General features: G+C 38.5%; 1 protein-coding gene across 6 annotated transcripts in view; it reads right to left on the reverse strand.

The window, feature by feature from the left end:
- Positions 1 to 18,627, reverse strand: part of FER (FER tyrosine kinase) — a 441,496-nt gene that overhangs the window by 14,447 nt on the left and 408,422 nt on the right. For all 6 annotated transcript variants that reach the window (XM_082455757.1, XM_082455759.1, XM_082455760.1 and 3 more), the window contains one exon: positions 2,419 to 2,573. In XM_082455757.1, the coding sequence (XP_082311883.1) occupies positions 2,419 to 2,573 (155 nt within the window). The remainder of the gene's footprint in view (positions 1 to 2,418; positions 2,574 to 18,627) is intronic.

Consider the following 18,627-nt stretch of genomic DNA (forward strand, 5'->3'; position numbering starts at 1 on the left):
TATTCTGAAGAACTATCATCTTCTGAGACACTAGTATACATGTTGCTCAATCAGAGAAAGTATCTGCATAAAATTCACTGAAAAATTCTTTTTCACTCAAAATTTTGTGATGCGTCATTTTTGAAAATTTTATGGTAATAAATTTGTGTTTATAATATACACAAGGTTGGAACAAAAATCTAATGGACCAAAATGTGAATGATAATGACATCATAAGCTGTCTAATGAACTGTTGATCAACTTTAAGCTCTAACAACTTTGCACGTTGATATTAATTGTATCACTCTCTAAAAACGTATTGATATGTCTCTGGTCAATAACGTTTGGGAAACAAGAGACATATTAATATGTCTCCTGTCAATAAATTGTTAACTTTTTCTCTTTGTCTTTAATTTTTTTAAATTTGATTAATATGTGTCTTGGCATGGTCCTCCTCAGGTTTACCCTGTATGGGATTTTTTGTGCTTCCTGGACTTGAGTGATTGTTTCCTTTCCCATGTTAGGGAAGTCTTTGGCTATTATCTCTTCAAATATTTTCTCAGGCCCTTCCTCTTTTCTCCCTCTGCAACCCCTATAATGTGAATGTTGGTGCATTCCATCTTGTCCCAGAGATCTCTTAGTTTGTCCTCATCTCTTTTCATTCTTTTTCCTTTATTCTGTTTTGTGGCAGTGATTTCCACCAATCTGTCTTCCAGCTGACTTATTCATTCTTCTGCCTCATTTATTCTGCTACTGATGCCTCCTAGTATATTTTTCATTTCAGTTAGTTAGTGTTCATCTCTGATTTTCTTTAAATCTTCTAGCTCTTCGTTAAACATTTTTTGTATCTTCTTGGTCTGTGCCTCCATTCTTTTTCTGAGATCTTGGATCATCTTTTTCAGGCAGACTGCCTATCATCTCCTCCTCACTTAGTTGTTCTTCTGGGGTTTTATCTTGTTCCTTCATCTGGAACATATTTCTCTGCTGTCTCATTTTTTCTAACTTTCTGTGTTTGTGGGCTCTGTTCTGCAGGCTGCAGGATTGTAGTTCTTCTTGCTTCTGATTTCTGACCCCTGATGGGTGAGGTTGGTCCAAGGGCTTGTGCAGGCTTCCTGGTGCCTTCCCACTGGTGGGTGGAGCTGGATCTTGTCCCTCGTCTCATTGTGGCTTCTTCTTTGTCTTTGGATGTAGAATATCTTTTTTGGTAGGTTCCAGTCTTTTTTTGCTGATGGTTGTTCAGCAGTTAAGTTATGATTTTGGTGTTTTTATAACAGGAGGTGAGCTCAAGTCCTATTCTACTCTGCCATCTTGTCTTCAATCTCTCTAATATGCTTTCATGTCACAAACCTCAGCTTCTTCCCTCCCACACCTGGTCTAGGTCCAGCTGGAAGGAGGGAGAAGTAGGAGGCTGAGGCAAGGCTTGGTGCCCTGGCCACGTGGAGGTGGCACTTACTAAATATTTTCTGATGAATGCTTTGTTACGAGCTGCAGCGAGGCAGGGACCATGATGAGGGGCAGCGGCCACACATGCATGGTGCCAGCTGGCACGGAGTCTCACAAGCTGCATGCCCTTGCCTGCCTCTTGTGCATCTCCACTTCGAGGAGCAGGACTGAGGACACAGGGACACTGCATGATGCTTCCCTCCACTTTATGATATTTTTATTCAAAACATACTATACCCATTCACCAACTCATGGCTCATATGCTGCTTCCCTTAATGAAAATGTAATTTTTAATTTCACTTAAAAGCATATTATTTTTTTTAAAAAATAAAATTCTTGAGTTCTTACCCATCTTGCTATGGCCCATTTCATCCCAACCGCAGATAATACAAGCTGTATTTACTTCCAATTACAATGACACATAAAAATTCAAGTGAAAAAAATCCCTGCTGTTTTAAAATGTAACAACTCCCATCTCTCTCTTCCCACAAGATTTATACAAGTTCCAGAGACTGAGATGCTAAGAAACCATGTCAATTTTCAGAGTGAGAAACAACAGCATTGACTGACTTAATATTTAGGAACCTAACATTAGATGAGGTTATTGGACCAATTATAAGACATTCAAAAGAAATGGTCCAGAGCCACAGCAACATTTTTACTCTGGGTATAATTTGACTATTAAGATAGAACTAAATAATCTTTTTTGGATAACAATAAAAACTTTCAGAGGTACAGTCATACTTAACAATGCTTGTAAGTATTATCCATCTTTTAAATCTAGCAATCTTCCATACAAAAATCTGATTAATAAGATCAGTGAATTAAGTTTGTGCTCATGTTCAAGTGCAAAGTCTGAACACTTACACATCCTTTTTTGTTGCTCCTCAGATGATTCTAACTGGAGCTCTGCTCTACCCCTGTAACTTTGCTTGTGAATGTTTTGTGCTAACAGAGTCCATTTTTACCACCAAAAAGAAAAAAGTCTATTCTTACCATAATTAAGAGCTTCTGGTGCTGTCCATTTAATGGGAATCTGCTTTAAGCCAGAAGATGAATACACTCCACCATCCTCTTGACGAGACATTCCAAAGTCACTGATTTTCAGAACATTATTTTCACCTACCAGACAGTTTCTTGCAGCAAGATCCCTAGGTTACAATAAGACATAGAAAACACCTATTAAAACAAATTGAAAGCCGCTTTCACACTTATGACTTCCATGCTTTGCAATTTTACATTTGCAGTGTATTCATAATGAGGTTAAGAATGCTTGCAATTTACCAGTCTTTCCCATCTTTTCTGTCATAGGTAAAAATCATCCACAAGAACATTTGCATATGGAACAGGCCACATGCTAATCTCTAGGCACCACATATATTATTTCTATTTAAATAGAAAGACACTGATTCTAGGGTTAAGAGAGAAAAATCACAGAGGAGAGACTAAGCAGACTTGGCATTATTTCTCCTTTGACTGGCTTTCTTAGAGCAGCACTAACAGAACTTTCTGTGACAATGGCATATGCTGTCTGGCATGACCTGTGCTGCCCAGTAGGTAGCCATTGGCCACGTGAGACTATTGAACATGTGCAATGTGGCTGGTGTGATGGGAAACTGAAATTTTAAATTTTCTTTACTTTCAGTTAGTTAATTTAATTTAAATAGCTGCATGTGGCTTGTAGCTGCTAAGTAGCCTTTGGCAGTGTAGCCCTAGAATTTCCCAAAGGTTGGAGAATGGCTGAGGTGACAGGGAGTCCAGTGACTTTTTTTTTTTTTTTTTGCATCTGGGATGTGCAAAACCCTATGTGATGATCTGCCCTCCCTCTCTCTCTCTCAACTTGTCTTGTTCCAGTCTGTCCATAATTTGCTATATTCCAGCCATATTCAGCTTCTTTTTGTCCCCAAACATAGGACAAATCCCCTCAACATGGCAAGCTTATTTCTACTGTAGGGCTTTGCATTTAGCTATTCCCTTTGCCTGGAGTGCTCTCCTTCTAGGATTTTGCATAGCTGGCTCCTCTTCATTCATTCTTAGCTCAAACTGCTATACTTCCGAACCTCCCCTGCAGCTAGCTGTGGCCGTAATCTAAATACTGGCCAATGAGATATAAGCCGAAGAGTTGTCTAGAATTTTTAGGAAGTTTCTTTAAAAGAAAGGGGAAGTACCATTACATTTCTCTCCTCAGAGAACTCTATCTTGACCACCCTTAACTAAGAGGAAAGAGAGCAGTGAACAAAACAGACCAAGTACTCTCATTCTAGTGGGGAAGACATTCAATAGTCACATTCATATATGTACATATAAATGTTTATATATAGAAAATATAGATAAAGTATATGAACATGCACACACACAAAGAATATCAGATAATAGGTCAAATGATGTTGAGTGTTAAGAAGAAAAAGAGTTGTATAAAGGGAAAAAGATTTACAAGCGGGAATCCTATTTTAGATAGGTTGTTAGGAAAGGTCTCTTTTTGATAATGTGATATTTGATCAAAGACCTGAAGGAAGTTAAGGAACAAGCCATGAGGATATCTAGGTGAAGAGCGGTCAAGGTAGAAGGAATAGTAGATACAAAGGCCCTAAAATTGGTTCATGCTTGGTATATTCAAGGAACATCAAGGAAGCCAGCAGAGCTGGAAGGGAATGAGTGAGGGAGAGAATAGCAGATTTAATCAGAGTTAGCCAGGACCAAATAATATATGGCCTTTTAATAGTAGGCTCCTTGGCTTTTATTCAGCTAGGAGGTAACCAGAGAGTTCTGCACACAGGAATGACATAATGTGACTTATTTTTTGAAGGATTATATGTTACTATGTGGAGAATGGACTGGCAAAACCAGAGAGACCAGCAAGCAGACTATTTCAGAAGTCTAGGAGAGATGACGATAGCCTACACTAAGATGAAAGTGGTGGAGGTGGTCAGAAGCTATCAGATTCAGAATATATTTTGAAAGTATCAATACAATCAGTAGGGTCTGCTGGTAGACTGGATGTGGAGTAGGAGAGAAAAAGAGTCATGGATGACCCAAGATATTTTGGCCTAAGCAACTGGAAGATTGGAACTGACAGTGAAATGGGTAACTGGGGGAAGAACAAGATTCACAGAGTGTGGCAGAGACAGCCAGTTGCCCCCTAATGTCCATTTCCTCTTCTGTTTTAGTAAAAGTGCTCCATAATTTCAAGGATTGAAGAAAGAAGGCTGAGAAGGAGCAGCAAGTGAGGCAGGAGGGAAACCAACAGAGGGGCTGGTGTCCTGGAAGCCAAGTGAAGAAAGCTTTTCAAGGGGGAATAGAAATTAACTGACGTCTACTACTGAGAAGACAAGAAAGATGAGGACTATGAACTGGCCATTAGATTTGACAACATGGAATTTAATGAGACACTGACAAGAGCAATCTCAGAGGAGTGGTGGGTACAATAGCATGACTGGAGTGTGTTCAAAGAGAATGAGAAAAAGAAGAGGAGATAGTGAGTTTAGACGCTCTTCTGAGTAAATTTGCTATAAAGGGGTACAGAGAAATGGGGAGGCAACTAGAGGGGGTTTCAGGTCAAAGGAGTTTTTCCCCTAATATGGGGGCTATTACATGTATTTATGCAGACAGGAATAATACTGTATAGAGGGTAAAACTAATGCAGGAAGGGAAAGGTGACAATGGCAGGTGTGAAGCCCTTGAAAAGAGGTGATGGTATCCATCTGTGCTCTTCAGAGCTGTATCCCCAATGCCCAGAATAGTACTTGGCACATAGTAGGTGCTCAATAAACGTTGAATGAATACATATATATTGTCTTATCCTAGCAGTGATCCCTGCTGAAGGCAGGTCGTCTATTCTGTGCGTTCTTTTGTAATTCTTTTACCCTGAGGAACAATCAACAACTTGTTTCTCTTTCAGCTGAGATGGTTTTACATATTTACCTTTGAAATGCACCTCTATATGTCAAACAAACATGACTCAAGGCTTCTAAAAAAATAAAGTCTAATTTATAGGATTGGTCTTGTAACATAGGAAGTACCTTGAGCAACTGACTTATATCAGTAGTTGACTGGTAATGATGATATTTCCTCAGGGAGTTAAATTAGCCTTTTATGTTTTAGTAGGAACCTTGGGTGATAGTACCTAAACAAACACATTCAGAAAGGAATGTGACATTTTCTACCTTACTAATTTGCTAAGATTGGCTTTATTCATCAGATCCAAGTTTCACGATGGAGAACCTTAGAAGAAGCCCAAGGTTAAAATTAAATCTTTGACTTGCTTCCCAGCACCCACTGGAAGAGTGAGGGACTCTGGTTTGTTGCTAGACAAAGTGAGTGATTGATAGTGAAATGCTGGTCCATCTTAATCTGTAGGAAGGAACTATATTATATGTGCTCAGGAACACCAAGTCCCACCTATGGCAGAGATGGCCAGAATAAACAATAGCTTTGCCACTTATTTGAGTGGCCTTGGTTAATCTTCATTTTAGGTATCTATAAAACACAACCTAGCAGGGTTAAATGGGCTAATGGTTGTAAAGTGCTAGTATGCAATATATGATTCAAAATAAGTCTTAAACAAGCTATTACTGCTGCTGCTGCTGCTACTACTACTACTACAAGAGGACCTGGAACAGTGAGATAGAGTTTGTGACCTGCAGTATTTGCAGATGATATGATTTTTATTTTTACACAGAAAAATCTCAAGGAATTTATGTAACAAGAATAAACAAATTTAGCAAAGCTGCAAGGTAAAAGGTTAATATTAAAAAATATTCTTGCATGATAGCAGCGAACAATTGGAAAATAAAATAAATTCCATTTACAGTAATGCCAATAAAACAAATACCTAAAAATAAGACAATCAAGTTTTTTTACACTCACAACAACTATAAAACTTGACTGAGAAAAAAATAATAAAAGGAAAGACAGACTTCCCTGGTGGCGCAGTGGTTGAGAATCTGCCTGCTAATGCAGGGGACACGGGTTCGAGCCCTGGTCTGGGAGGATCCCACATGCTGCAGAGCAGCTAGGCCCGTGAGCCACAATTACTGAGCCTGCGCGTCTGGAGCCTGTGCTCCGCAATAAGAGAGGCCGCGATAGTGAGAGGCCCGTGCACCGTGATGAAGAGTGGCCCCCGCTTGCCACAACTAGAGAAAGCCCTAGCACAGAAACGAAGACCCAACATAGCAATCAATCAATCAATCAATTAATCAATAAAAAAATAAATCTTAAAAGGAAAGACAGTCCATGCTCATGAAGTAGAAGTCAATATTGCTAAGATGGCCAAATTAATCTATAGATTTAATGCAATCTCAGTCATTCTAGCAGACATCTTTGTAAAATTAGACAAGCTCATTTTAAAGGCCATATATGACAAACCCACAGGTAACATCATTCTCAATGGTGAAAAACTGAAAGCATTTCCTCTAAGATCAGGAACAAGACAAGGATGTCCACTCTTGCCACCTTTATTCAACATAGTTTTGGAAGTTTTAGCCACAGCAATCAGAGAAGAGAAAGAAATAAAAGGACTCCAAATCAGAAAAGAAGAAGTAAAACTGTCACTGTTTGCAGGTGACATGATACTATACATAGAAAATCCTAAAGACACTACCAGAAAACTACTAGAGTTCATCAATGAGTTTGATAAAGTTGCAGATACAAAATTAATACACAGAAATCTCTTGCATTCCTATACACTAACAAACAACGAAAGATCAGAAAGAGAAATTAAGGAAACAATCCCATTTACTGTCGTATCAAAAAGAATAAAATACCTAGCAATAAACATACCTAAGGAGGCAAAAGACCTGTACTCAGACAACAATAAGATGCTGATGAAAGAAATCAAAGATGACACAAATAGATGGAGAGATACACTATATTCTAGGATTGGAGGAATCAATATTGTTAAAATGAATATACCACCCAAGGTAATGTACAGATTCAATGCAATCCCTATCAAATTACCAATGGCATTTTTCACAGAACTAGAACAAAAAATTTTACAATTTGTGTGGAAACACAAAAGACCCCGAATAGCCAAAGCAATCCTGAGAAAGAAAAATGGAGCTGAAGGAATCAGGCTCCCTGACTTCAGACTATACTACAAAGCTACAGTTTGGTACTGGCACAAAAACAGAAATACAGATCAATGGAACAGGATAGAAAGCCCAGAAATAAACTCATGCACTTATGGTCAACTAATCTTTGACAAAGAAGGCAAGAATATACAATGGAGAAAAGACAGTCTCTTCAATAAGTGGTGCTGGGAAAACTGGACAGCTACATGTAAATGAATGAAATTAGAACACTCCCTAACACCATACACAAGAATAAACTCAAAATGGATTAAGGACCTAAATATAAGACTAGATACTATAAAACTCTTAGAGGAAAACATAGGCAGAACATTCTCTGACATCAATCACAGCAAGATCTTTTTTGACCCACCTCCTAGAGTAATTGAAATAAAAACAAAAATAAACAAATGGGACCTAATGAAACTGAAAAGCTTTTGCATGGCAAAGGAAACAATAAAACAAAAAGAGAATCCACAGAATGGGAGAAAATATTTGCAAATGAAGCGACAAGGGATTAATCTCCAAAATATACAAACAGCTCATGCAGCTCGATACCTAAAAAAACCAAACAACCCAGTCAAAAAATGGGCAGAAAGCTGGTTTGGGGGTGCTGAATTCCCTTAGCTTTTGCTTGTCTGTAAATCTTTTGATTTCTCTGTCGAATCTGAATGAGACCCTTGCTGGGGAGAGTATTCTTGGTTGTAGGTTTTTTCCCTTTTGTATACGTAAAACTGATTCACTTTGCCATACAGCAGAAACTAACACAACATTGTAAATCAACTATACTCCAATAAAAATTAATTAAAAAAAAGGGTAGAAGATCTAAATAGACATTTCTCCAAGGAAGACATACAGATGGCCAGGATGCACACTGAAAGATGCTCAACATCACTAATTATTAGAGAAATGCAAATCAAAACTACAATGAGGTATCACCTCACACCAGTCAGAATGGCCATCAACAAAAAGTCTACAAGCAATAAATGCTGGAGAGGGTGTGGAGAAATGGGAACCCTCCTACACTGTAATGGGAATGTAAATTGGTATAGCCACTATGGAGAACAGTATGAAGGTTCCTCAGAAAACTAAAAATAGAGCTACCATATGATCCAGCAATCCCACTCCTGGGCATATATCCAGAGAAAACTGTAATTTAAAAAGATACATGCACCCTTATGTTCATTTCAGCACTATTTACAATAGCCAAGACACGGAAGCAACCTAAATGTCCATTGACAGAGGAATGGATAAAGAAGATGTGGTACATATATACAATGGAATAGTACTCAGCCATAAACAAAAAATGAAATAATGCCATTTGCAGCAACATGGATGGACCCAGAGATTGTCATTCTGACTGAAGTCAGTCAGATAAAGACAAATATCATATGATATCACTTATATGTGGAATCTAAAAAAAAAAAAGAAGGTACAAATGAACTTATTTACAAAACAGAAATACAGTCATAGTTGTAGAAAACAAACTTATGCTTACCAGGGGAGAAAGGGGCAGGGGAGGGATATTGTGAGAGATTGGGGGATTGGGACTGTAATATACACACTACTATATATAAAATAGATAACTAATAAGGACCTACTGTATAGCACAGGGAACTCTCCTCAATACTTGTAATGACCTATATGGGAAAAGAATCTAAAAAAGTGTGGACATATGTATGTGTATAACTGATTCACTTTGCTGTACACCTGAAACTAACACAACATTGTAAATCAACTGTACTGCAATAAAAAAATTTAAAAAAAAGGACATGGAAATGTAAAGGTTCTAGAATAAAGTAATTTTAAGAAAGAAGTATAAAGTTGAATGACTTACCTAACCTGATGCTAAATCTCACTATAAAGCTACTGTTATTAATACAGTTAAGTTAAGGAAAATAAGATATTATGGATCAGTGGAACAGAAGAGAGGGTCCAGAAATAGATCACATATGTATGGTCAACTGATTGTGACAGAAGTACAATGGCACTGCAGGGCACCCCTCCCAATCTTATTCGTGAACTGGCTGACACCTCCTCAGAGCCAAATGCCATTACTTTTGGTCGGAATGAGCTTTTATTCAGTGCAGCATTTTAGTCATTTACAGGATTGCAGTGTTAGTACTTTCCTCAGAATAATACCTATGCTTTACAACTACATACACTTCTGTTGTTGTAACTATCTATCTTCACTGCAGTGCCAGCTTAGTGTTTGTCCTCTGAAATGACGCTTACAGTTCTATGAGGGACCAAACTAAAACTAATGTAGCCGTACCTTCAATTCAATGTAAATAACGTTTCAGTTAAGATTTACAGAAAACTTTACTTTCTTTGGGTGGCAGTAAGTTCAAGTGCATGGAAATGGTATCGTTTGGGCATACTCTATGAATTAAAACCTTAGGCCTTCAGGCAGTAAGCATGCCCTGCATACTCACAGTTTGCCTAGTATTCTAAAAAGAATTAAAGGAGATAGAAACGACAGATATGGTCTCTGGGCTGAGGCTGACAATCTAATTAGGGAGATAAGGTAGACACACACCTCTGCCCCTTCTCGCCTCTCCATTCCTATATTAAGCTCACGGTTGCCCAGCCCCGGGACAGACACTCTAGGAGACCGCTCATGCTCCCTGCCTCTTCACACATGAAACTGCCAGAGAACAAGTCAGTATGAGCCAGTGTGTTAACCAACTGCAAATCCTACAGGAATTCAGAGATGAGAAGTCTCATAACAGGCTGATATGGTCATTCACAGGCGGTATCGGAGATAGCTGTATCTCACCATGTGCAGAGGAATATCACAGTGAACGCTGCTGGCAGCCGAAAGGATATGGAAATGTTCCACTTATGTCTGCTGAGTAATCTTATTTGAAAACTCCAACTTCTGAGTGTATACCAGGGATGTCTTACAAGTTGTACATAATATGAGACAGGCTAATTAAGGATAAAATGAGAACAGAACAGTTACAGGAAATCCAACGCCAGCAGGCAATGGAGATGAGCACATTTTCTTTGTTCTCTGGAAAGTACAGCAGTGCGCATCTTGCTCTGTGGTGATGTTGCCTCTCAGGGCAAATACTATGGTAAACCAGGAACAACCAGGAGGTTGGGCCAATGTTCTCCTTTGCCGGCTTCTTTATCCCAAACGTCACTTACTACTTGCAGCTAAGATTCCCCCAAGTCAAGATTTATCCCTCACATAGGAAAGGAGTTAGAGAAATATTTGCTTCTTTTCCCACTGGGTCTGGATAATACTGAGCCACAACTAACTATCAGCACTTAGGAGGAGAAAACCTCTTTAAGGCCCTGAGATTTCCTCATTCTAACACATGGCATAAAGCCAACAACCCAGGGGTGAGGGAGAAATGAAGCAGACTTCATCTGCCTTATTATGTTCTGCTAAAGAATAGAATTCTCATACCTTATTACTGCACATCTATAACTGATTGATAGTGGAAGCACATTTTGGGGGCATTTAGAGGAGTAGTTAAAAGCAGCAATTTTGAAACATTACACCATTTACTAGCTCTTGGACCTTTAGAAATTTATTTATGCTTAGCCTCAGTTTTCTCATCTGTAAAGTAGGAATAATAGTAGTATCTACCCAAGGTTGTTGTGAAAATTACGTAAACTGCTTAGCACAGTAATTGGAAAATAGCCACAGAGATATAAAACTTCACATTTACCACAGTAAAACTTGAATTTTAGCCACAGAAACCATGTGTTGGAGAATCACTGCCTTTTCCCCGCTTCTAATTAGAATATTTGACTATTTTTCTATTTATATAAATATAAAAGCCGTTCAATTTAGTGCTCCTAACAACGATTTATATAGTATTTACTACTTGTCAGGCATGTAAGTTCCTTTCATAAACATCACTTAATTCTTCTAATTAACTGTATTTATGATCTTCATTTTTATAGATAATGAAACTCAAGCCCAGAGAGTGAAGTGACTGCCTAAGGTTACACAGCCCACAAGGGGGTGAGGTGGGGAGAAGCAGGAATTGGACCCCAGCAGCCCAGCCTCAGAGTCTGACATTTTAGCCACCTGTTATCATGCCTCTCAACACATTTTGTAATTCTCTTTCGGAATGTAATCCAATTACATACCACTTAATCTACAGCCAATGGCTACAATTTCTGATTTTAAACAACAAAAGGGTTAAAGTTGGTTACCTTTAAGAAAAGAAGTGACACTTCAAACTCTCTCCCCTCTCAAAAGTGAAAAAAAAAAAACCCAAAAATAATCTATATAATAAGTACATGAAAAACCCATTTTCTGAAGAAGCCAAATGTCACTAACTGCTTTAAAACAATATACATGATTGTTTTGATGGAAAGAGACTAGGATTGCCTGTTTCTTGTTGTAAAATTTTGCACATGATAACAGAAATAGAACTATAAACCGCCTGACAGAGCACACCAGGAAGTGGAGGTGGGGCAAGATGGCGTGTCTTTGGCAACAGAGCTGGCACCTAGGGGACGGTTTTATACCAGCCGATACTAAAGCCACTATTTAGCTGACGGTGATGGGATCAGAGATTAGACAAAAAAGAGATGACCAGCCAGATCCTTCTGCCTATCACACGTTGCTTATTTCCACTTCAGAATCTACCTTATCTTTCCTTTGAATAAAGTACGTGTAAATGTGAAAATCTCTCTCCATTTCTTGTTTTCAGTTGCACCTGTGACTTCACTCCCAGTTTTCCACTGGTCACATTGTTCCTCACCACCTCTCTCTCTTCCCTTCGCAACTTCCTCCATCACACTTCATACCTTTCGCTTGGTGAGCTCTGTGCCCAGTGTTAATGGGGCACTTATTTCTAAAGGCACAGGCCCCAAAGGAAGCCTCAGCTTCCTTTCCCTGTGAAAATTAGCCCCATTATTAAACTGTGCTTTTCCTGTTCCTTTGAAAAATTGTTGAGTGTCACAGAATTCTGGGAGGTTGGAAGGAAAGTGCTGCTTCTGTGAATGCAGTAGCAGACCATGTGTGGAGGGAAGGTCAGAGTGTAATTTATGCCTTTTTGCTAAGGGCTGGTCCAGTGCCCTGTGGGTTTATATGGTGAGAGCCAATGGGCTCCTGAAATCCCTGTCCTGCTTCCCGCCAGGACACTTAGAATCCTCAAGATCTGAGTCTCTCCATTTACTTAAAGCCTCTGCAAAAATGCAAATATGTTACCTGTGGGGAGGGAGGCATGTGTTACCTTTTACTCACATTTTGCCATAAATTATTCCAAGAGATAATTGAATAGACATCATACAAAATCTTAAGGATGATAGGGCAGGCATGTTCTGACAGTGAGAAGAAAGAAGAGAAAAGGTAAAATCGAGTAACAAGAACTGGCTGAGGAGAGCCGGCCTGGGCAGGGTGTACAGCAGGCTCTTAGGGGAAAGTCAATCCGGACACTGGGTGAATATATGAGTGTGATGGGGCTTTGGGTGTGGGCAAAATGCAGCTACAACTTCTAAAAAAGCTGTCTAGGGCTAGCTCTAGTGTATTTATTCGAAACCAGGTGACTCTCTTTCTCAACAGCAAAGGAAGATCACCACTGGAGGCTTAGCTGCCTCAACCACTGAATCTACTTACACTGGAGTAATGCTCCACTGGGCTACATTCTGCGGAGAAACAGAGGCCTTTGGTGATCTCCTCTAATGAGGCTGCTGCCTGATAGCTGGGGCATGAAACAATTAAGTCCTTGCCTGACAGAGCTGGCTGCATGAGAACCACTTATGGAAGCTCCTGGAAGTCATCTGCCTTTACTTAAAATGGACATGTTCAGCACATACAGAAGTGCTTACTTCTTTTGGCTCTTTCATCTCCTTCCCTTGGGCAACAAGCGAATTCCAGCTGGCCATGCACAAGTAAAGAGTCCACGTATTCTTTTATTTAGCTTATAAATCAATTCCTGGATAGTTAGGTAAAGAAAGGGAACTCATACTAAATATGGATATTGAAAAAAATTCAGAACCAAACACATAGTGATAATACTTGCTTCAGTCCTCAATTTACCTGAAAAGCCCAAGGGGAACTTTCTTTGTATTTAACTACTGGGATTAATCTGGATGGTTTATAGTTTTATAAAGCTCTATTTGTATGGTCAGAAATAAATATCTCTCATTCACCATTTTCTGCTATCACCTGAGGGCCACATTGTGAAATTAGATACCAAATACCTAGAGACCACTACAGATTTTAAATAAATATTGATCTAATGTTGAATCTATTAATAAAAAGAGTCTGGCCAATAGGAACTGGGGCATGGTGGGCGGGGAGGAGGACAAATTAAAAAACATTGATGGCAAGTAAATGTTTAAATCTCTTTAGTTCACAGAAATGTATCAAATTCCAATGGGTAATTCAGCAACAAAACAGAGCTGTCTTAAGCATGCACATTAAAGGCCAACAGCTGTCTTGAGGCTGCAATAAAATGCGTTGCAAGGACTTGCCTCCAAAGTTAGCCTCAGTACTAATGGCAAGAGCTGCTACTCCTAAAAGACTTCCGGAAGGGAGATTTAGAAAATATCCAACCACTCCTATTCTGAGAGTATGAGAAATGAGAACAAAAGCCACTTGCCTGGGTGACTAATGATACAACCTACAATGTTACACTTGGATGCAGTAAGTTACTCTGAGCAACAGGTAGAAAAAAGTGACAAAATCACGCCTTACTAAAGAGTCATCAAGATAATAGCAACCATTTGTTGAGTGTTTTATATGTGTCAGGTACAGTGTTAGATCTTTTTCAAATAACTGATTTTCGATTAATACTCAACTTCATGCATACTAATCTGAACATTAGATACATTTCAGATTTTTCCAGAAGCAATAATGAAAACATCTCCACTGTTGGGAGTTCTGGACAAGGGGTTGGAGACTTGAGTTCTCACCAGTGTTTTCCTTAACAAGATGTGTAAACGAGTACATCACACATCATTTTCCTGGACCTTGGAAATGAGAGCACCAGTTCTTGACTTGTTTTGAGCATAAGCGCTCCTGCATAATATCCAACAGTTTTATGATTCCTTTGTACCACATCTACCCTGATGTGAGAGGTGTATGTTTTATAATGGCTGACAGAGAAAATACAATATAATGGAAAGGCTACTAGGGATTCAAAGATGTTTTGAAACAAATTTGTATTCTATTAATCACAACAGTAAAATAGTACTGCATATAGTTATATACAAATATATTATTCTGTCTCAAACAATGCTTGATGTACACTTGGAACACTTGCAATAAGTTGGAGGAACCAGTGGTCCATGGTCCACCACTTAGTGGCCAGCACATGGTCCTTTCAACTAACATTCTGTAAGCTCTAGGTTAAAGGCATTGTCTTACTGTAACTGGCTGGATGAATCTAGACACACAGTGATGCTAGATGATCCTGGTGAAGAGTTTTCCACCTTTCCATCGCAAGAGTGAATGCCAACAGCTGATGGATGGAAGTAAAGCTGGGAGGGTAAGTTACAAGTTACAAGCTATGACCAAGGAAATACATTTCTCAACCCTGTAAGAATAAGAGTGACAATTTACTTAGCACCTAGTATGTGTCAGGCATGATACCAGGAGCTTAACCTATTATCCCTAACCCCTATTTTAAGTGTAAGTATCTCTATTATACTGATAAAGAAACTGAGGCTCAGAGATTAAATAACTTGCTCAAGAAAATATAGCTGATAAGTGGCTGAGTATGGAATCTGTCTTGTTCCAAAGCCTGTGTGCTTTCAGTATTCTACAATGCTGAGTATTCTGGTTCCTTTGAACTACTGTTCATTTTTATCTTGACAAAACTTATACAGTAAAACCCCTACATACGAACCTTCACGCTGCTTTTAAAGATGCGAATGTATTATAAACCTATTACAGCACAGTACTATATAGCCGATCGTGTTAGTTGGGTACCTAGGCTAACTCTGTTGGACTTAAGAACAAATTGGACTTTCGAATGTGCTCTCGGAACGGAATTTGTTCGTATGTAGGGGACTTACTGTACTCTGCAATCTCTGAGTAGATAGATTTCTGCCATTTTGTTCCTGAGACTTGACTTCTTTTCCATTTAAGTTTGATGAAATAGAGCCCCTGATCAGTGCTTAGGCTCTAGAATATACACTATATTGAGAGGACTAAAGTAAACATTATTTCTTCTATTCTATTTTCTATTTTATTTTTCTACCCTGTATAAAGGCACATAACAATTCCTCCAAAACCATTTGTTGTTTATACTTTCACTATATGATACACATACACTGGTGCCTAAATTAGGACATAAAAGGCACATAAAGAGGAGAGCAACTGTGTAATCTGTGATGCACAAGGTGCCACAATGAGCTTCAAGATCATTTAAATTTTTAAGATCTGCAAAATGTTCAGTTACTAATGAACAAACACACTCTAATTACGATGGAACGCACCTAGATTTAGATACTGAATGATCCGCAGATGGTTAACCCTTTGCAGGATAATAATCTCTGTGCAAGGGATGCCACAGACTTTGCACTTTGCTGAGAGGGTCAATAATGGATTATCCTCCAAATGCCCTGCCCCTCAATTCTTCCAACCAGACAGAGCTACTTGGTCAAGCTGCACGTTTGCCTCTGGTCTGGTGACGCTTAGTAGATTCTTAGGCCATACTCTTAGCCAAGTAGGAAGATGGCCATGTCTGACATGCTAACACAAAAAGTGTCTTTAGAACAGTTTGAGCCCCTATGTACAGAGGGGAAATACCGAATCACATTTACTGTGGCACCAGTATCCTGCTAATGGAAAACATTTTTCAGTATTTATAGGAATTCAAGAGAAGTAATGACTTTCTTCCATGTATCTCAACAGTTCTTTCCTTGCCTCCCATATACATTCTTTTAAAATGAAATTTTCATTATTCCCATTTCAATGTCTAATGTTGTTTTCTAGGTTTATGAAGTGATATCCCAGGTGACTTTATTATAAATTTCCCTTCAGTCCTATGATTGCTTTCAGCATATGCAATCCAAATAGGAGAGCCAAAGTTATGAATAAGGTCTAAGCCAAAGTTATGAATAAGGTCTATTATAATAATTCATTTTTATCTTGAAACAAAGATCTGAAATTCAATTTCTTTTTTGTCTCTCTATATTTTCCTTCCATAGTCAGGAGAGCTTGCTTTATCTTCACTCACTTTTAATTCTATATTATGTTTGATAAGACTATTTTTGTGGTATTACATTAAGACTTGATTTCATATATGTAACTATTTTTCTCTTGTACTTCTACAAAAGTTTTTAAAAATGTTCACCAAATGTCCTTCTATGATTAATTATTATTCGTTCTGTGATTCTTTGATGTAGTCCACACAAAATCTGCATTTTGCAGTCATAAAGGATTACCTATCTGAGCAAATATTAACTTTGCATACACATGTGTCCTTTTGGTCTCTTACCAACTTGCAGACCACAGTTACATAAAACAAAAGTGTCTGAAAGACTCAAAGTGGACAAAATAATAATTTATATAAATGTAAAGCCTAAAAGGATACCACATATTTTTGCAAATTACAGTCATCTCCAAACTATCAGAGGAAAATGTGACAGTTGCTTTAACGACATTCAGGACAGTGTAGAGCAAATCAAAGTGGCTATCCCTGGATCTTGGTGAAATTACATGTAAAATAATCACCTATGTGGAAACAACTAGGACACAGGATTTTTAAATTCTATGAAATACCGAATTGTTCCTTTAGTGCCATCAATTGAATCTTAGCTGACATGAGGTAATAGTTGAGCCTGTTAGATTATTCAAAGTATTTTTAAAGCAAAGGAATTAGGGGCTACATTTGCAAACAGACTTTCCTTACTAAGATCTTGTTATTTTGGCACAAACGCCATTAATCTGACATTAAATGCATGCCACAAGACAAATATATATCTTAGACTATGAGGCCCAACGTTTTTTATAACAATGATGGTAGAGAAAAGAGATGAAATCATTTCTGGTTTTTTGACCCAGGAACTGATTAAGGAAACACTACTAAGTCTCTATTACACAGATGAGTTTCTAGGTTCTAAGAACCCGGCATTCTATAGTTACTGTTTGATATACACAAAAATTCTTACTACTTTACATCAAAAAGACATACTTGTAATTTACTTTGTACTTTTAAAAGTACTATTCCATTAATCTTAGAATATAGCTGTAAAAAGTACACAAAACAGAGTATCCGTACATGCATTGTATGTACATCTCCACCAATCAGCCCACCATTGGTTCAACTTCTCTTGATTAAGGCCTTAATAGGTACCGGCTTCTCTGCTATGTGCTGCAGATAAAGATAAACCTAACTCCTCTCAGGGAATTAAATATTACAAGAAGAAATAGCTATGCTAGTACATACATTACAATATTAGAAATTACAAGTCTGATAATTAGGAGTGGGCTCTCAGAGACAAATGTGGTATGAAAACTATGGCCACAATATTTTGTACTTCTCCATCCCTTATATCTAGGCTAACTTGTGACTTCAATGCGCAGACGTGGCAGAAGTAATATTATGAAGTGCTGGAGTGTAGACCTCAGGAGGCCTTGCAGCATGCACTTTTGTCTTCCTGGAACAGTCCTGACACCATGTAAAAAAGCACAGGTGAGAAACCATCTAGAGAGAGAGAGGACCACCCTACAGTAAGCAGGAAGGCCCAGCCATGTGAGTGAGGCTATAATAAACCCTCCAGCCCTAGTCAATCTACTAGATGTATGTGACCCCGGGGAGAAAAGCAGAAAACCATTCAGCTGAGCCCAGGCCAAACTGTTTACCTGAACTGATGAAACAAAAATAAATAAGAAATGGTTGTTGTTTTAAGCCACTATGTTGGGGGTAGTATTTGATGTAGCAATAGATAATTGGAACAGCAAGCTTATCAACAGCATTGAGAATGAAAGTTCAACAGTGAGGATGGGTAGGGCAGAGTTGGGGGCAAGAGACCAAAGAAAAATTATCACTGTTCATGAAAGGTCTGAATCTGCTACCTGCTTCTTTCTCACCCATACCTAATAGAGAATTGCTGCAGGCACTTTCTTATTAGTGCAATAATTTCCCTTCGCTTGGCTTCTGATCCTCAGCTTTGAACTTGTTTTCTCATCTAACTTTTTATGGGCCACATAGCTTTC

This window comes from Balaenoptera physalus (genome assembly GCF_965194825.1).
Source record: "Balaenoptera physalus genome assembly, chromosome: 3".
Classification (NCBI taxonomy): Eukaryota; Metazoa; Chordata; class Mammalia; order Artiodactyla; family Balaenopteridae; genus Balaenoptera; species Balaenoptera physalus.